This window comes from Agrilus planipennis, unplaced genomic scaffold, assembly GCF_000699045.2.
Source record: "Agrilus planipennis isolate EAB-ADULT unplaced genomic scaffold, Apla_2.0 scaffold153, whole genome shotgun sequence".
Taxonomy (NCBI): domain Eukaryota; kingdom Metazoa; phylum Arthropoda; class Insecta; order Coleoptera; family Buprestidae; genus Agrilus; species Agrilus planipennis.
Genome location: NW_020438996.1, coordinates 745,935 through 761,772, shown reverse-complemented (window position 1 = coordinate 761,772; position 15,838 = coordinate 745,935). Strand labels below are relative to the sequence as shown.

The 15,838-nt window shown below is 36.5% G+C and overlaps 3 protein-coding genes across 4 annotated transcripts in view; 2 read left to right on the top strand and 1 right to left on the bottom strand.

Annotated features, from left to right (window-relative positions):
• The first annotated feature begins 1,199 nt into the window (after nucleotides 1-1,199).
• On the top strand, nucleotides 1,200-2,638 carry LOC108738058 (CD151 antigen). Its single transcript, XM_018471282.1, has 5 exons — nucleotides 1,200-1,323; nucleotides 1,656-1,847; nucleotides 1,909-2,108; nucleotides 2,167-2,362; nucleotides 2,589-2,638. The coding sequence occupies exons 1-5, from the start codon at nucleotides 1,246-1,248 to the stop codon at nucleotides 2,634-2,636; spliced, it is 714 nt and encodes a 237-aa protein (XP_018326784.1). The 5' UTR covers nucleotides 1,200-1,245; the 3' UTR covers nucleotides 2,637-2,638.
• A 362-nt stretch (nucleotides 2,639-3,000) lies between these two features.
• On the top strand, nucleotides 3,001-11,953 carry LOC108738073 (CD63 antigen-like). The gene is made up of 6 exons (XM_018471302.1): nucleotides 3,001-3,034; nucleotides 3,089-3,265; nucleotides 11,090-11,284; nucleotides 11,339-11,629; nucleotides 11,688-11,804; nucleotides 11,860-11,953. Exons 3-6 carry the CDS (start codon nucleotides 11,129-11,131, stop codon nucleotides 11,896-11,898), a joined length of 603 nt encoding a protein of 200 aa, XP_018326804.1. The 5' UTR covers nucleotides 3,001-3,034; nucleotides 3,089-3,265; nucleotides 11,090-11,128; the 3' UTR covers nucleotides 11,899-11,953.
• The window catches only part of LOC108738057, a 57,927-nt gene continuing 54,005 nt past the window's right edge, over nucleotides 11,917-15,838 (bottom strand). For both annotated transcript variants that reach the window (XM_025975775.1, XM_025975774.1), the window contains exon 20: nucleotides 11,917-12,055. In XM_025975775.1, the coding sequence (XP_025831560.1) occupies nucleotides 11,993-12,055 (63 nt within the window). In that variant the 3' untranslated portion in view covers nucleotides 11,917-11,992. The remainder of the gene's footprint in view (nucleotides 12,056-15,838) is intronic.

Here is a 15,838-nt window from a genome sequence, read left to right as displayed (position 1 = left end):
ACTACTAGTTAATTATGCGTTTTTATTTAGACCAATGTGAAGTATAATACGAAAATAAAAGGACACATAGTACTTCAGCCTGCTTTTAATTCTCTTATAGCATTAACATTATCATTTGTAAGAAGTTCAGAGATACACGCCTCACCGTGCACTTAACTTCATATTTCACTTATGGACATTACTATTTTGTATGAAGTTCAGAGGTACACGCCTCACCGTGCACTTAACNCTGCGCCAACATAAATTCCACCCTCCGCTAACATATATAATATTTCCTATATTAAACGGTCAACATCAAAAATAGTTAAAATAGTTACCCCTTAAAAAAGAACTTCGGACGTCTCTACAGAATAAAAAAGACGACAAGTATTACTAATTATCACAAAAAAAGCTAATTCATTCATAATAATTAAAAACAACTTATTGAATACATTAACGAATAAAGTTTAGGGTTGCCTAAAAAGCTAAAATATATCCAAATTGCCTGAATTTTTCTTGAGTATCACCTTCACAAATCAGCAAGAAATATTTTCTATTATTAGTATATGGTTTCTAACGCTTTAACGTCTTCCAATAAGCATTTTTCCTTGTTTTCTTCTGTTTTTCTTTTTTTTATATTTTACGAACCAGCTTTGTATTCGATGACATTTGAAGGCAAAAATGCACACAGCTGTACTTTCAAATGTTTTTGCTTTCTCGTTTACAACTGTTTGGCAGACAATGTATATTGAATTTTATTGTTTATGTTCTTTATTTAAATTGATAAAGAAGCATAAGAATAAATAGTACTTATCGTTGGTTATATCAGTAATTAATCGTTATACCACGTAATTAAAAATTGAGCATACACTTACCAAAAGGAAATTACAAAACAATATCACAAAATTTCAATAACAAAAATGATGATGATCATTCGTTTAATAATCAAAATTTTCCTCAGATAAATATACGTAAATTAGTTGACAACGTTTTAAAAGACGGAGGATTATTTCAAATTTTAGCTTTAGTAAAATTGAAAGTAATGTTTAGTTTTAATAACTGACAAATATAAAACTTATTTTTCTGTATTTGAAGGAAGGATTGAAGTTTTTATGTACAATTGAATTCTAATAAATAACAGATAATGATTGTTAAATCTCTATTACTGTTTATTAAAGTAAATATTAAGGCATACATAAATGCACCAAGGTTTTAATTTTAAATAATTTTTCTTTTTCCAGAGCTGTACTTTAGTAGGTACCTAGGATGGCATTTGGAAGCCGAATGGATGGTTGTGGAAATTTTATGAAATATGGATTGTTTATTATTAATCTCATAATTTTCGTAAGTGAAATGTCCATATAAAGAAACTTTAAATTATTTATTAACTATCAGTTTACTTGACTTATTAATTTTATTTTACCTCCAGTAGGTACATGTACGTACGGATTTTAACGTACATAAGTAGTAGCTACGTAGCCTTTCATGGTAAATTTATGTGGTATCTTTCTTCTAAACGCTTTGATTGAACTGAGAAGGTCGTATTTCATAACAATCTTTTCTTATACTTATTGTATATAAATCATTGTAATTATTACGGGTCAAGCAAGAATGATAGTTTTTTCTAATTAACAAGTAATAAAAAAGCTTCTTTAAGTTTTTCCTGACATCTTCAGATTGGAGCTGTTGTGATAGTGGGACTAACAATTTGGACAATTGTCGACAAATCATTCGCCAATGAGCTACTTGGGACAAATTTGTATTCTGGAGCTATTTATGTGTTACTAATTACAGGAATTTTAATATCTCTTGTATCCTGTTTTGGGTGTTTTGGGGCTATTAAAGAAGTGAGATGCATGTTAATGACGGTAAGTAGAAACTCTCGTTTTAATTATGTGACAACTTTACATATGAATTAATTGTTTCTAGTATTTCATTGTGATTTTCATCGTTTTTGTAACAATGCTACTTGGGGGGATTCTGGGCTACGTTTTTCGTGAAAAAGTTGGGATCACAATGAGAAATGCAATGGTCAGTTCTATTCCATCATATGGTAGAGTAAAAAGTGTTACCAATGCCTGGGACGAAACTCAACATCGCCTTCAGTGTTGTGGGATATATTCGTACAGGTTTTAAATTTTGATGGGTAACACACGTTCTTTAAATAATTTCCAAAGCGATTTTTAGGGATTGGCAGAACAATATTCCCGACTCTTGCTGCAAAGAACCAGTTGAAGGAAAAAGGCAGAGATGTCAATTGATGTTTGAACAACAAAATTCATTCACATTATACCAAAGAGGTTGCCTTAACGTTACTGTCGATTTTGTTAAAGATCATGCAGCTGTCATAGGTGGAGCGGGAATTGGAGTTGCTTGCTTAATGGTATACTTTCAATACATTCCTTAAAACTATATCTCATCATCATCATAAGGTCGTCAGTCCTAAGACTGGTTGGACACGCACCTCCACTCTTTCCTATCCTGAGTTAATCTTCGCATTTCCCTAAAACTAGAACAACCCATATCTTTAACCATTTAACTGTATCTACCGAAAAATAATTCGCAATAAAGTTAGATATTAGGTACTTAAAATTTTATTTATGTTACAGATCGTGGGAATGATATTTTCGATAGCCCTATTCAAATTAATAGAATAGACCAAAACACCAACACAAAGTTACTGCTTTAGGTACTTCTCCAAGTTGTACTTAAAGAAATATTAGAGGAACTTGTAATATGTAAAGCCTTACTAAACAAACTGTTTTAGTTTTATTACCTGTCAGTATTTTTAACTGTTTTACCTTTTTTGAGATCACTGTATTTTTTTATGAATTTAATTAATATAATATTTTTATGTGACTTTTTTATTCTATTTTCTTCCATACCTAAACATTCTCCTTATTGATGAGTTAATATTCGATGTTCATCTTTAATTATTCGTATTCACACTTTTTCTTTTATATAAAATTTTGACAATCTAGTAAGAATATTTTTATTTGAATTTATAAAAATGTCAAAATTGGAAGAAAATCGTTCTTCAAAAAATAAATTACAAGTAAGTACGAAATAAAATTGTGTTGTCAAAATGTATGTAGTTAAAATATCTTAGATTGGAGAATCAGGGGATAATCCGGCAATCAACAGTCAATCTATTGAGTCAATTTCTGTAGTATTTCCATGGAATCGATTGACACAAAGGCGAAATCCATATCCAGGAAGAACCGATTTAGTAAGAGATGTTCCATCGACTGCGTTCTTTCTTTGCACCTGTGCAATTTTATTACTGGCAAGTTAAACCTATTAGTACAAATAAGTACATCTTTTTTTAATCGCATTATCAGTATAATGCAGTAAAAGTCGTTTAAATGGTTGGTAGCTATATAAATATTATTTTTTATAGTTTTGGTTTTCTTTTGTACGCCAACCGACATAAAAACATTTATAGTTAAGATGACGTCTTCTTAAATGTGGTTTTAGCGACGTAAATTTACCCTTTGTTGCATTTTAGTATGTATAAATATGATAATAGCGCTGGGGCCAATCTGCTGTCAATCACATAGTTTACGAAAGTGTGGAAAAAGGAGTACCTACCTACTAAATCAATATCTCAGGATGTCATTTTGCATAATTTTTAACAATTTATAAGTAAAAAGTTAAATACTTTTCACTAATATATTGATGTTGTTGCCCATGTTTGAATTAACAATTGAACTGCTCACAGCATACCGTCTTATCAGTATTTGAGGATATATTTTGTTCAACGTCAAACATTTATATGTTTGATTTAGGCAAATATTCATTTTACATTTAACTTTAGCCAATAATATTTACCAACTGATCGATTGTAAATTCAATTTTTAATATTTTTTGTGTAGAAGATTACTTGAAAATAATTTAAGTGAAACTGTTAGGTATTTAAAATACATTGGGTAGCAAATGGACATTGTGATAGTGAGGTTGGCTGGAGAGAATGATGATTAGTGAATGTCGTATATAGGTACAATTTATTTACATGAACACAAGTTTAATTCAAATAAAAATCATATTGAATTATATAGAATAAAAAACTGAAATAGGATGTTGGAATTGCAACGTAATAAAAATACGAGCTGTAGAACGATAACTGTCTGTATACGCACTGAATATATTATTTATCGAAAACGTCCTACCACCACTATCGTTTTCGATCCATCTGTTCTAAAAAAGTCCCAACGACTGCACATACAAGTAAATGCAATGTATTGTCTATGTATAATACTAATTATTAATGTTCTATTGCTGTTTTTTTGCAAGTAATAATCCAATTCAGTAGTGTGTTTTGGCCGTTTCCATTACAAAATGAGAAGGGGGAGGGGTCATCGGTTACAAGGTCCCACGTATTCCACAAATGTATCATTAGATTCTGCCAAGACACTTGCAAGTTACAAGGACACATATGTACCTACGTTCTATCCGACATAATATATAATTGACTTTTCCGATGTCATTGATCGGCTACATGTTTATTCGTGTACCTGATTTACAACTAATAATGTTTAAGAATCGCGGCTTTTATATTAGACATCCAAGATTTTATATGTGAAAGAAATCACCGATTACAAAAAGGGAAAGATATCTACCATTACACGTTGTAAGCATCTTTTCCGTGACAAGTCTTAACCAAAAATTTCAATATACATAGATAGGTACCTGTTACGTTCGGAATATGGTATCTGGATTTGGATAATCATCATCATCATCATCATAAGGTCATCAGTCCTAAGACTGGTTGGACACGTACCTCCACTCTTTCCTATCCTGAGCTAAACTTCGCATTTCCCTAAAACNGTGCACCGTATCTGTAAACGTGTGTGTCGTACCTGCGTTCCGGGAAAGCAATTAAACAGTTAAAAAAAAAACCGAGACTTCTCTGGACGGCTGGAGAACGTTCCCGAAAGGAGGCGCAAGGGAGTATAAAAAGGAAGAGACGATCGCCGAAGTAGAGTAGAAATAAATTGACCGTTGCAGAAGTGAGTCAAGAGATAAATTGACAGTGATAGAAGTGAAATAAATAAAACAGTGAATAGTAATAGTAGTGTAAATAAATAGAATAATTACCGAAGTTTAGTAATAATTTAATAGTGTTTTTAAGTTTAATAGTAATTACTGTAAATAAATAGTTTTCTTGTTAAAATGTAATTTGTTAAACCCACGAACATTACAACTGGTGTCAGGTGTGGGGTTGAGTAAAAGACACTACAATGGCAAAGAAGTTGTACGAATTAAAAGTAGTCGAGCTAAGAAGAGAATTGGAAGAACGGGATGTAGCGACAAGCGGTAACAAACCGGAACTTCAATGGCGGCTCGCGGAGGCGTTGAAAAAGGATGGTCACGATCCTGAAACGTTCCTTTTCGAAGATGAATTGACGCAAATCTTGAAACGTGAATTGAAAGAAAATAGTCAAATTTTGAAACGTGAATTGGAAGAAAATAGTAAAAGTTTGAAACGTGAATTGGAAGAAAACAGTAAAAGTTTGAAAAATTGGAGGAACATAGTAAAAGTCTGAAATGTGAATTGGAGGAAAAAAGCAAAAGTTTGAAAATAAATTGGAAGAAAATAGTAAAAGATGAAACGTGAATTGGAAGAAAACAACAAAAATTTGGAAAATAAATTGCAAGAAAACAGTAGAAGTTTGGAGGATACATGGGAAGAAAAAATTAATAAGAATATTCAAGAAACAGAAGAGAAGATAAAAGTGCTGGAAGAATTGATCTTTAATGGAAAGACAAAACCAATCGAAGGGGATGTTGGTGCATCTGGTACACTCAACGAAGCCAGCCAAATCAGCCAAGGAAGCGGTATAGAGTCAAGAACACAAGTAAAACCACCAACGTTTGATGGATAGTCCTCATGGGCCACATACCACAAGCAATTCGACGCGGCTGCTAAGGCGAATAACTGGGCTCCTGACATTTTGAACACCCTTTCCCCGGAAGAGTTGGCGCATTACGAACAGTTGGTAAAACGGTTGGAGTTGCGCTACGGCTACGCTAGGCTCATTAAACAGCGGTGTATCACATCCAACTGAAAACCCGTCAGCAGAAACCAACGGAATCCCTACAAGAATTCGAGGCCGATATTGCGAGACTGTCCCGACTGGCCTATCCTAATACTCCAGAAGAATTAATGGAAAGGTTGGCAGTGGAGGCATTTACTGATGGACTTCGGGACAGTGACACCCAACAACGAATACGCCTTGACCGACCTAAGACGCTAGCTGATGCATCGGCTCGTGCATTGGAGTACGAAACTGTTAAACGGACATATAGCAGACAGGGAAGGGTTCGGCTACTGTGTGAAGAAACGGATTCGTCAGAATCTCTAGAAGAAACCGTCTGCAGAATCATATCCACGTTCGATAAAGAAACACGAAGGCTAAGATGTTGGAATTGCGGCGAACTAGGTCACACGAGAAGGCAGTGTAGGAAAAGTAATCCTTCCCCAAGTACTCGCCGTCAACAGCAGGAAAACTAGATAGGGTCGACGTAACGGGGCAAACGTTGACCCACGGACAAAAAGACCCCGAATTTATCACATTTACGAAGACCTTGAAGCACCAGAATGACAGTCTACTCCTAGGTGGAAAAATAAATGGCCGAAGATGCGTGTTTCTTTTGGACACTGGGGCCACTAGGAGCATAGTAAAAGCCGGCGTAATTGACGGTTCTAACCAGGTCGTGTCAACTAAGTGGGTTCTGCGTACGGCAACCGGAGAAAAAGCGGTTGTTCATGGCGAAGCTGACGCCTCACTTGAAATCGGTAAGACTGTCTTTGACCATCGAGTGCTTGTGGCAGATATTGAAGATGACGTAATTCTTGGGCTGCACGTTTTACAAAAATACGATTTTGACATAAATTTAAGAAGACGCCTTTTGAGACTAAATGGCGAAGAATTCTATTTCAACAAAGATAGACAGGAGGCTGTAACCCGAAAGGTAAATTCTGAAACAGTACCTGTTGAAATAAGTGGAGTGATGGACAGACATTGTAGGAATCTAACCAGTGAGCAGAAATGCAAAGTGCAACATCCACTTTGTCAGAATGCCGACGTCTTTGAGACTAACAAGAATAGTAGGGGAAGGACCAATATCGTAAAACACAAGATCAATACCGGAAATGCGCAGCCAATTCGTGAAAGACCTAGACGATTACTCCTGGTCAAAAAGGAAGAAGCAGAGCGAATAATCCACGAAATGCAGGAGACCGGCATAATTGAGCCATCCTCAAGTCCATGAACATCACCGGTAGTATTGGTAAAGAAGAAGGATGGAACAACCCGTTTTTGTGTGGATTACCGCCAGCTCAACAACGTAACTAAGAAAGATAGTTATCCACTACCACGGATTGATGACACCTTGGAGATGCTTTCTGGTTCGAAAATGTTTTCCACACTCGACTTGAAGAGCGGATACTGGCAAGTTGCTTTAGATACTGCCGACAAGGAAAAGACCGCATTCTCGATCGGCACGGGCCTTTGGCAGTTTACAGTTATGCCTTTTGGTTTATGCAATGCCCCGGCGACGTTCGAAAGGTTGATGGAGAAAATCTTGAGTGATCAAATTGGTTGGAAGCGCCTTTAATGTACATCTACAGAATTTGCAAGCGGTTACGCGAGACCAATTTGAAACTCAGCCCGAAAAAGTGCCACCTTTCCGCGAGGAAGTTTCTTACTTGGCTCATGTTGTATCATTGTGGCCGTGGATTCAGAGAAGATAAAGGCCGTGAATGAATGGACAGTGCCTGAAAATGTGCACGACATAAGATGCTTTTTGGGATTGTGCAATTATTATCGTCGCTATGTTTGTGGATTCGTCAATATTGTCAAACCTTTGACATGTTTAACCGAAAGTGACCGCAAATTTCATTGGGATTCGGATTGTCAAACGGCATTTGAGACTTTGAAGCAGGCATTAATCACAGCCCGGGGGTATATCCTCGGCCCAATTGAATGTTCATTTTGGAGACCGACGCAAGCTATGTGCGAATGGGAGCCGTTCAAGGTACAAGATTACCAAGAGAAGGTAATCGGCTATTTTAGCAAGACCTTATCAAAAGCCGAAAGAAACTACTGCGTCACTAGGCGAGAGATGCTGGCTGTAGTCAAAGGTGTAGAACATGTTTATAAATACCTGTATGGACGAAAATTCACCCTACGCACCGATCATGCAGCTTTAAAGTGGCTTCTGAACTTCAAGAATCCGGAGGGCCAGGTAGCTCGATGGATTGAGAAGGTACAGGAATATGATTTTGATAAAATACGACCAAGAAAACGACCCGGACTTGAAGAAGATAATGGCATGGAAAAAAGACGGAAAACGGCCAACGTGGCAGCAAGTTCCTTCCTGTACCCAAGTACTAAATCGTTATGGGCTCAGTGGGATTCAATAGTATTGGAGGATGGCATTCTGAAGCGTGTTGTCGAAAGTCCAGATGGAGAGGTAGATATTAAGCAACTGGTTATTCCTCGAAACAAGGTTAGAGAGGTGTTGCAGTATCTTCATGAGGGATCATCTGGTGGCCATTTTCGAGTAAATAAGACGCTTGGGAAATTTCGAGAGCGATTTTATTTGGTGAACTGTAAGGAAGATGTCAAGGATTGGTGTAAGAAGTGTACCACCTGTGCTGCGAGTAATGGACCACAGAAAAGGCGAAGGGCGCCAATGCGTCATTACAATGTCGGTGACCCCTTCGAACGAATCGCAATCGATGTGGCGGGTCCCACTTTGGGACGCAGTAATAGAACTCCGCAGACATCTTCTGGAGAATAACCTACAGAAGCTGCCGATTCCGAAGCTTGGTTGTGGACTGGATAACTTAGATTGGAGGATCGTACGGAATATGATCGAAGTCCTGTTCCACCGTACTGGAATAGACATTTTGGTTTGCAGTAATAACCCGAATCGGACCAATCATGAGAAGACCGTGGACTGTTACTTCTATTCCCAGAGTGGATGTCGTGAAGGCGAGAATTGCAGATTCCGGCATGATCCTGCGAAACGGAAAGTAAAAATGTTTCGGGACGAAACATTCTTAAGTAGGGGGCAATGTAGCGACCACGAGCGTGATTGTGTGCGATCGGGCATACGTGTGTGTGAGCGGCTTATCGATTCGCCGACTAGCCGCGGGCGCTTTTCGTCATGTGCGCCGTATCTGTAAACGTGTGTGTCGTAACTGTGTTCCGGGAAAACAATTAAACCGTTCAAAGAAAACGAGACTTCTCTGGACGGCTGCAGAACGTAAATAAATAGTTTTCTTGTTAAAATTTAATTTGTTAAACCCACGAACATTACAATATTATTTCTGATGCGGCTATCATGTATATGAAGGGTTAAGAGAATGCGATTTAGATGAAGGAATATTTTTCATAAACATAAACTTTTACAACATTGAAGACGTGGGATGTTTATTTATTTATTTATTAGAAATACGCTAGTTGCAATTACAAAAATACAAAAGAAAACTAGACTCTATACTTTTACTTCTAAAATGTTTTCTATATGTAATTAAGATAATTTAATACTTAATAATATAAACATAATCGAAATTCGTGCTTATTTATGTTTATGCACTTTAAACGCGCCGCTTGAAACGACCAAAAGACATCCCACACGATAAATACAGTTTTGTAAATAAATCCAAAGCATATTTATTTGCTAAATTACCTACTGGAGAATTCACTCCTAGATTAGATCTAAATGTGGTACAATCAATCTAGATGATGCGACTTAGAAATAAAAAGAATTTGACAGTTGACAAGTTGAGGTATCCTCATAACACCATATTACAACAAAAAAACAAACTGTTTGTGCAAGTAAAAATACACTGCTGTTAAAATTTTAGCTATCTGGCAGTTAAAACAATAAAAATGTAGAAGTTTTAAATACTTAAAAGAATTTATTAGGTACATCGAATGTATTCATTTACATCCATGCTTACATTTTATTTAAAGAAGAGAACATAGTTAAAGATAAATACAGTTACAATATTTTTTTATCTAAAACTCCTCTATTACTTAAATTTGTACAGTTCTGTCAATTCGTTTGGCTTATAGTAAATGATGCTTGGCCAATGATTGCGAAATATTGTTTATATTAAATCGTGTCTTCAACTAATATAGGGGAGTGCCGATTTTGAAAAAAAAAAAATTTCAAATATAAAGGGTCGTAAAATAATATTTTTTTGTAAGCTATCGGCTGACAGCGCTGTTAATGCGAAACAGTCTCAAACTAAAAGGATAATCAAAGTGTTTGAGGTCCAAAAAAAAAAACTTTTGGTCACTTTTTCGGAAATTTGCAATTATTTGGCAATACGAGCACTAATTGCAGACATTAGTACAACTCTTTTTACGTCCAAAGACATTTCTGTAGGTGCTCGGGAAGTAAATCGAAATCTACAAAAACTCTTTCTTTTAGAAACAAGTTATTATTACAAAAAGCTTTCATTTTCTGTAAAATTTAAAACAAAACTTCGAACTCGACAAGAACTACACTCACCTAGTTTTAGTAAAAAAAATGTTTTAATGATAATTTACGGACATTTAGAAAAACTCTGATTCTTGGTTGTTTTTTAGCAATAAATAATGTATTTATTTCTTCATTGTCACCGAACTGGGTTTATTTTATTAGAATTGATAAATTTTACAAATTTTGTACAAAACGACTTTCTGAAAAGGTCCATGAGTATACACGTACGCTACAAATAAGAGTGGATATATTCCAGTCTGTAACTTTTTTGTAACATCTAACTGTTCAAAATATTTCTCAAATTGCCGAGATCTCGGCTCTGGTAAGCATCAAATATCATATTGACAAAATTGATTTACAAGGCAACAAATTTTGCTCATTGAAATTACTAAAATATTGTTAAGATTACAAGAGTTTAATTTGACTACAAAAAAGAAAATATCATGATAGTGATTATTTCACTATTTACTTTTCCGAAACTACATAAATTGTCTATAAGTATTTCATAAATCCCTTTGTTATCCTTATGATCGAGTTATATTGTATATACTTTTCGACGAAACTTTTTATTAGTATTAAAGAACTATTTTCTATGTACATTTTGTAGGTTTGCAGTATAGCAACATGCAGCGTTTGTTCTTGGTCTATGATATACCGAATGCCATTTGTCATAGTTACAGAAGGTAATACTCAACTTATGATGAACGTATCCAGTTTTATATCGGCACTTTTAAACTTACCTGGCTTTTGGTTATTATGGATGGCGCATAACAACAAAAAAAATTACGTATTTTTTCCATTGGTAAACCATTCAATGATCTCACGAATTTATTTTGACATTTTTAAAATATTTTAGCTTATAATTATTCTGGTGTTTGCCGTGGGTTTATCTTCAGCTTCGATAACGATGGGACTATTGACTAAAAAGCAACTGAAGTTAGACAAAGAACAGGTACCGGCTGTCTTTCTTCAATGTCCTTTTCGAGATACAATTAACAAAACACTCTACCAAACTGCAACGTCATATAAAAATAATCAACAATATAAATATGCATGGGATCTAACACAAAATAGACTCAAATGCTGTGGTGTTACGAACTATTCCGACTGGACCAGTCTAAATCTCGAAATTCCTAACTCATGCTACGTAAATTCTTTTACATTTATTGTAATTAAATGAGAATTGAAATTGAGATTATTTTCAGGTGGATTTAACAAAAAAGTTTTTATATCGTCCAGGCTGTTTAGATCGTTTAGGGATCTATCTTTACTGGGAATCTCAGTTACTTATTGTATTCATTTTCCTTGCATTCATTGGACAGGTATTAACATTAGTTATCATAAAGTGCACTAATTACTTTATTTTCTCTATTTTAGGTTATTGCTGTCCTCGTCGTAAGTTTGGTATATTTTTAATGAAATTTATGTGCTAATTGTCTATCAGATAAATAAAAGGATGTAAAACGGTTTATTTTATCATTAGCAATTTAGTTAACAGAGGAAGTAATCTTCATTGTACAGTTTTCATCGCCTTCTTTACATTTTCCAGCAAAACTTCGTCGATTAAATCGTTCTGGAAAGATAATATTAAAGAATTAAATTTTTATGTCATGCTTTCGTTTGCAATTATTATTTATAGGTTTTAAAATGTTTGTTGTTTTCTGAAAATTTTTAGAAATCTATTTTGCCTCAGAGATGTAAGGCTTTGGACATTCAACGTATTTAATTTCCTATAAATTATATGTAAAGCTTCTTCTACAAGAACAAGAGGCCATCCAAGAGGGCAGCAAAGGGTACTCAAGGTGGGGTCCAACGGGAATGCGGTGGGGCGTAGCCCCTCCTGGTTCCAGCGTAATTATTAAAGAAGTGTTGATGAGCAAAAGTGAATCACGTAGACGCTTGATCTCATACGAAATAAAAATCACATTTCCAGGAATAATTAAATGGTAAAATATTCTTACAGTAGCTTAGGAAGAAACTACTTGAAATTTTACCGTACATGTAGTAAACACCCTTTATTTCAATTATCTGTCAACCTCTCTATTTTCCACCCCCTTTTCTACCCCAAGGTGGTATAAATACCAGTCTTACAACAAGCAAAAATCATCTCTGACATTTCATACACCAACTGCAAGGGTGAGGGGGATCACTACGGGCATTACTGTTGTTGTTTGACTATCTCCGACATTCCACCCACCAGCGGCAAGGGAGATGGAGCTCTAGCCACTTAGACAAATCACAGAATTTTTGTTGTATACATGTTTTTTGCTTCAACCTTTTTACTGTTTCTATATCTTTATCTTATCATCGTTGATCGTTGCTGGCTGTATGTATATTTTTTTAAATTGGTGTAAATAAATGGTGTGTACGAAAACCAATAGTGAATCAAGTGACGCTCAGAACATGGGGCTCGCATAAAAAGAACCTCTCTAACAGCTTAACTATACAGACAAGAACAGGGGAGCAAGGATGACACCAAGCTGTTTCTCATGAACAAGTTACAGCTCTTAATGACTGTAACCAATAAAGAGTGAGGAGTAGTCTGTCTAGCAGGTAATCGAGCTCTTATGATTTTCCATTCGTATTTTCCACGAATTGCTAAACTGCAAAACCTGGACGAATTTCTCGAAAGGGCTTCAGAGATAGATCTCACAAATACTCGTGTTACCACGCCTATTCGCCAGCGAAAGGAGATAAAGGTGTCGTCTAACGCTCCGAAGACGCTGTCTCCATCAACGGTGCCCAAATGTCATTTCTGCCCTGAAAGACATTTCCATAGAGTGTCCAGTTTTACAGGACAGACGATCAAGCCAAGCTCTTACGTCGTCGGGAATTGGAGACAGTCCGAGGAAAATCCTGTCCGACCCACTCATCCAAAGCAATAAGGGCCTGCTTCAATAAGCTGCAAAATATAACAATGAAAAAATATCACAACATCCTGTCCAAGCCGTGATCGACACCGGGGCCTCAAAATTTTACGAAATCCAGTATCTTGAAAACCTGTTCCCAAGCAGAACCTAGCAGCGTCATAGTACAACTTGTCAACAGAAGCGAGATGGAAAGTGCTGGTATCGCAGCTCAGTGGCTGACAGAAAAACATGTCACTTTCTACTTCGAAACAAGATATATACATTTCGGTAAAGATGCAGGAAAAACAGTCTATTGAATCCAGAGTGACGACCCGTACTGCAAAACTTAAAATTTCCATAAACAAACCACTCCGTCGCAGACTACGCAGCACGTTATTCGCCTCATCCTGTCGGAACTGTTTCGCTTTTCTCTGTACCGGTGCTCTGAGGATGCTTAGGAACGGGGTGATCGCACCTTGCAGTTCTCCTTATAACTCGCTCGTCACAGCAAACTTCGATCCTTCGTGGACTTTCGCCGCCTTAATTCCCTTACCCAAGACGAGGTTTCGTCATTGCCAACAATCCATGAAACGTTCAAAGAAATTGGAAAGGCGAGTATATTCTCCACAATCGATCTCAAATCGGGTTACTGGCAAATCTCAGAACATCCCGATTCCCGATCACTCACCGCCTTCACTGCCCCGGATGGAGGTTGTTTTCAATTTTGGGTGATGCCATTTGGTCTAAAATTAGCCTCGGTTATTTTCCAGAGGACAATAAGTCAAGAAGTTCTTGCTGGTTACATCAGACTTTCTGGTATATTTGATGACATTATTGTTTACTCCAATTCCTGGGAAAAGATTGCAATAACCACCTGACCAACAAGATACTGCAAACACTTTCACCACAACTGCCACACAAATTCAAGTAGTCACCTTAAAGGAGTCCATCAGCAAAGCCCAATCATCCGATTCCAACCTCCAACAATTGAAACAACGCTGACTTCCTTCAAAATCATTCGGAAAGCTGTTTCTAGAACGATCAGGGCTTTCTCCAGTACCATCGACTGATGGACGACACATTCTGGAAAAGGAAAGGAGAAAATTTGTTTATCGTAGTTCCCTACTCAGACCAAGCCCGTCTCCTCCACGAATTTCACGACAAAGCGGGACATCCGGGCATTCGACAAACGACCTGCCGTATTTGACGCTACTATGATTGGCTCTCTCTGAGTCGTGGACGTCTATCGTTTGACGATGCCACATATGCTTGTGTGCGAAAAGGCATTGCATTCCCCTCTCTCCGATACGCCCCCGACAACCTGAAAAATTTTGGGGTCTGGCGCCGTGGATTTGATGGGTTCTCATGCAAGAACAGCCCGAGGAAAAAGGGTTATTTTAGTTATAATGGACCTTTCCAGTCGGTGGATTGAGGCGTTTCTAATTGGCTTCGCAACTACTTACTGATAATTGAAATCAGTTTACAAGAAGGTTCAGGACTTGCGTCTGCACAAAATGAACACAACACTGGACTGCTACCGTATACCAAACTAAGGCAAATCCAACTGAATGGTGGAATAAGGAAATAAAAGTCGGTCTTCACACCTAGATACAACAAGGCAAATACAAAACCTGGGATCAACATCTGCCCAAAATTCCGTTCGATCAAGGGGATCGAACCAATGCCGCCTAAGGAACTTTCCCTTAATTCGCTTTATTCGGACGCCCACTATTTCGACCTGCGGAATGGGACAACGCCGCGGACTCGGAACCTCCACCCGCGTCTTATGACGAGAACATCCGACAACGTCAGCAGCAGTACCTCCAACAACAAGTAGAAGCTGATCAATAAGCATAATACGAATGTCTGCAGCAGTCTACTGTACAGAATACACTTGGAGGATTCACGAATATAACCGATTGTCGAATGAAGTTGAAAAAGGGTCAAAATGAAAATAAGGAATTTAAACCAACCATGGTTTAATCCACCAAACTAGGTTATGATTTGTACTAAATCTAATATTAAATTTAGCTTTCCAGTATAATCCGATATCAAAGGCTCAAAAACATTAAATTTTTTAGACAAAATTGGAAAAAATTAAAATATCTATTTTTTGCAGGAATTTCTCATGAATTCGAAAAAAATTGTTTTGCCCCAGTTAGATATTTGATATTTGACGATTGGTCATCATCATTATAGCGTCGTTAGTCCGTAGATTGGTTGGACAAGCATCTCTACTGTTTTATATCCTGAGCAAACTTTCGTATTTCCCTAACGTCCTTCATGTAAAAATTTCACCTTTTCCTTATTGTCACAATATTCTCTGTACTCATACAGTTTCTAATACTACCTCCTCATTCCAGCACAATTTTTACTGTTTAACCCTAAACTAATATTAATCAAAATATTTGAATAAAATTTTTGATTGAAATAGAACCTCGTTGACTGGGTTATTATCAATTTTCCACTTTGAACAATACATACATATCTAAAAAATTTCTATTTGT

Coding starts and splice junctions, on each gene's coding strand:
- LOC108738058 (XM_018471282.1), top strand. CDS start 1,246: ATGGCATTTGGAAGCCGAATGGATGGTTGTGGAAATTTTATGAAATAT. Junction 1,848..1,908: donor TGAGATGCATGTTAATGACG/GTAAGTAGAAAC, acceptor AATTGTTTCTAG/TATTTCATTGTGATTTTCAT. Junction 2,363..2,588: donor TTGGAGTTGCTTGCTTAATG/GTATACTTTCAA, acceptor TTTATGTTACAG/ATCGTGGGAATGATATTTTC.
- LOC108738073 (XM_018471302.1), top strand. CDS start 11,129: ATGATATACCGAATGCCATTTGTCATAGTTACAGAAGGTAATACTCAA. Junction 11,630..11,687: donor AAATTCCTAACTCATGCTAC/GTAAATTCTTTT, acceptor GATTATTTTCAG/GTGGATTTAACAAAAAAGTT. Junction 11,805..11,859: donor TCCTTGCATTCATTGGACAG/GTATTAACATTA, acceptor TCTCTATTTTAG/GTTATTGCTGTCCTCGTCGT.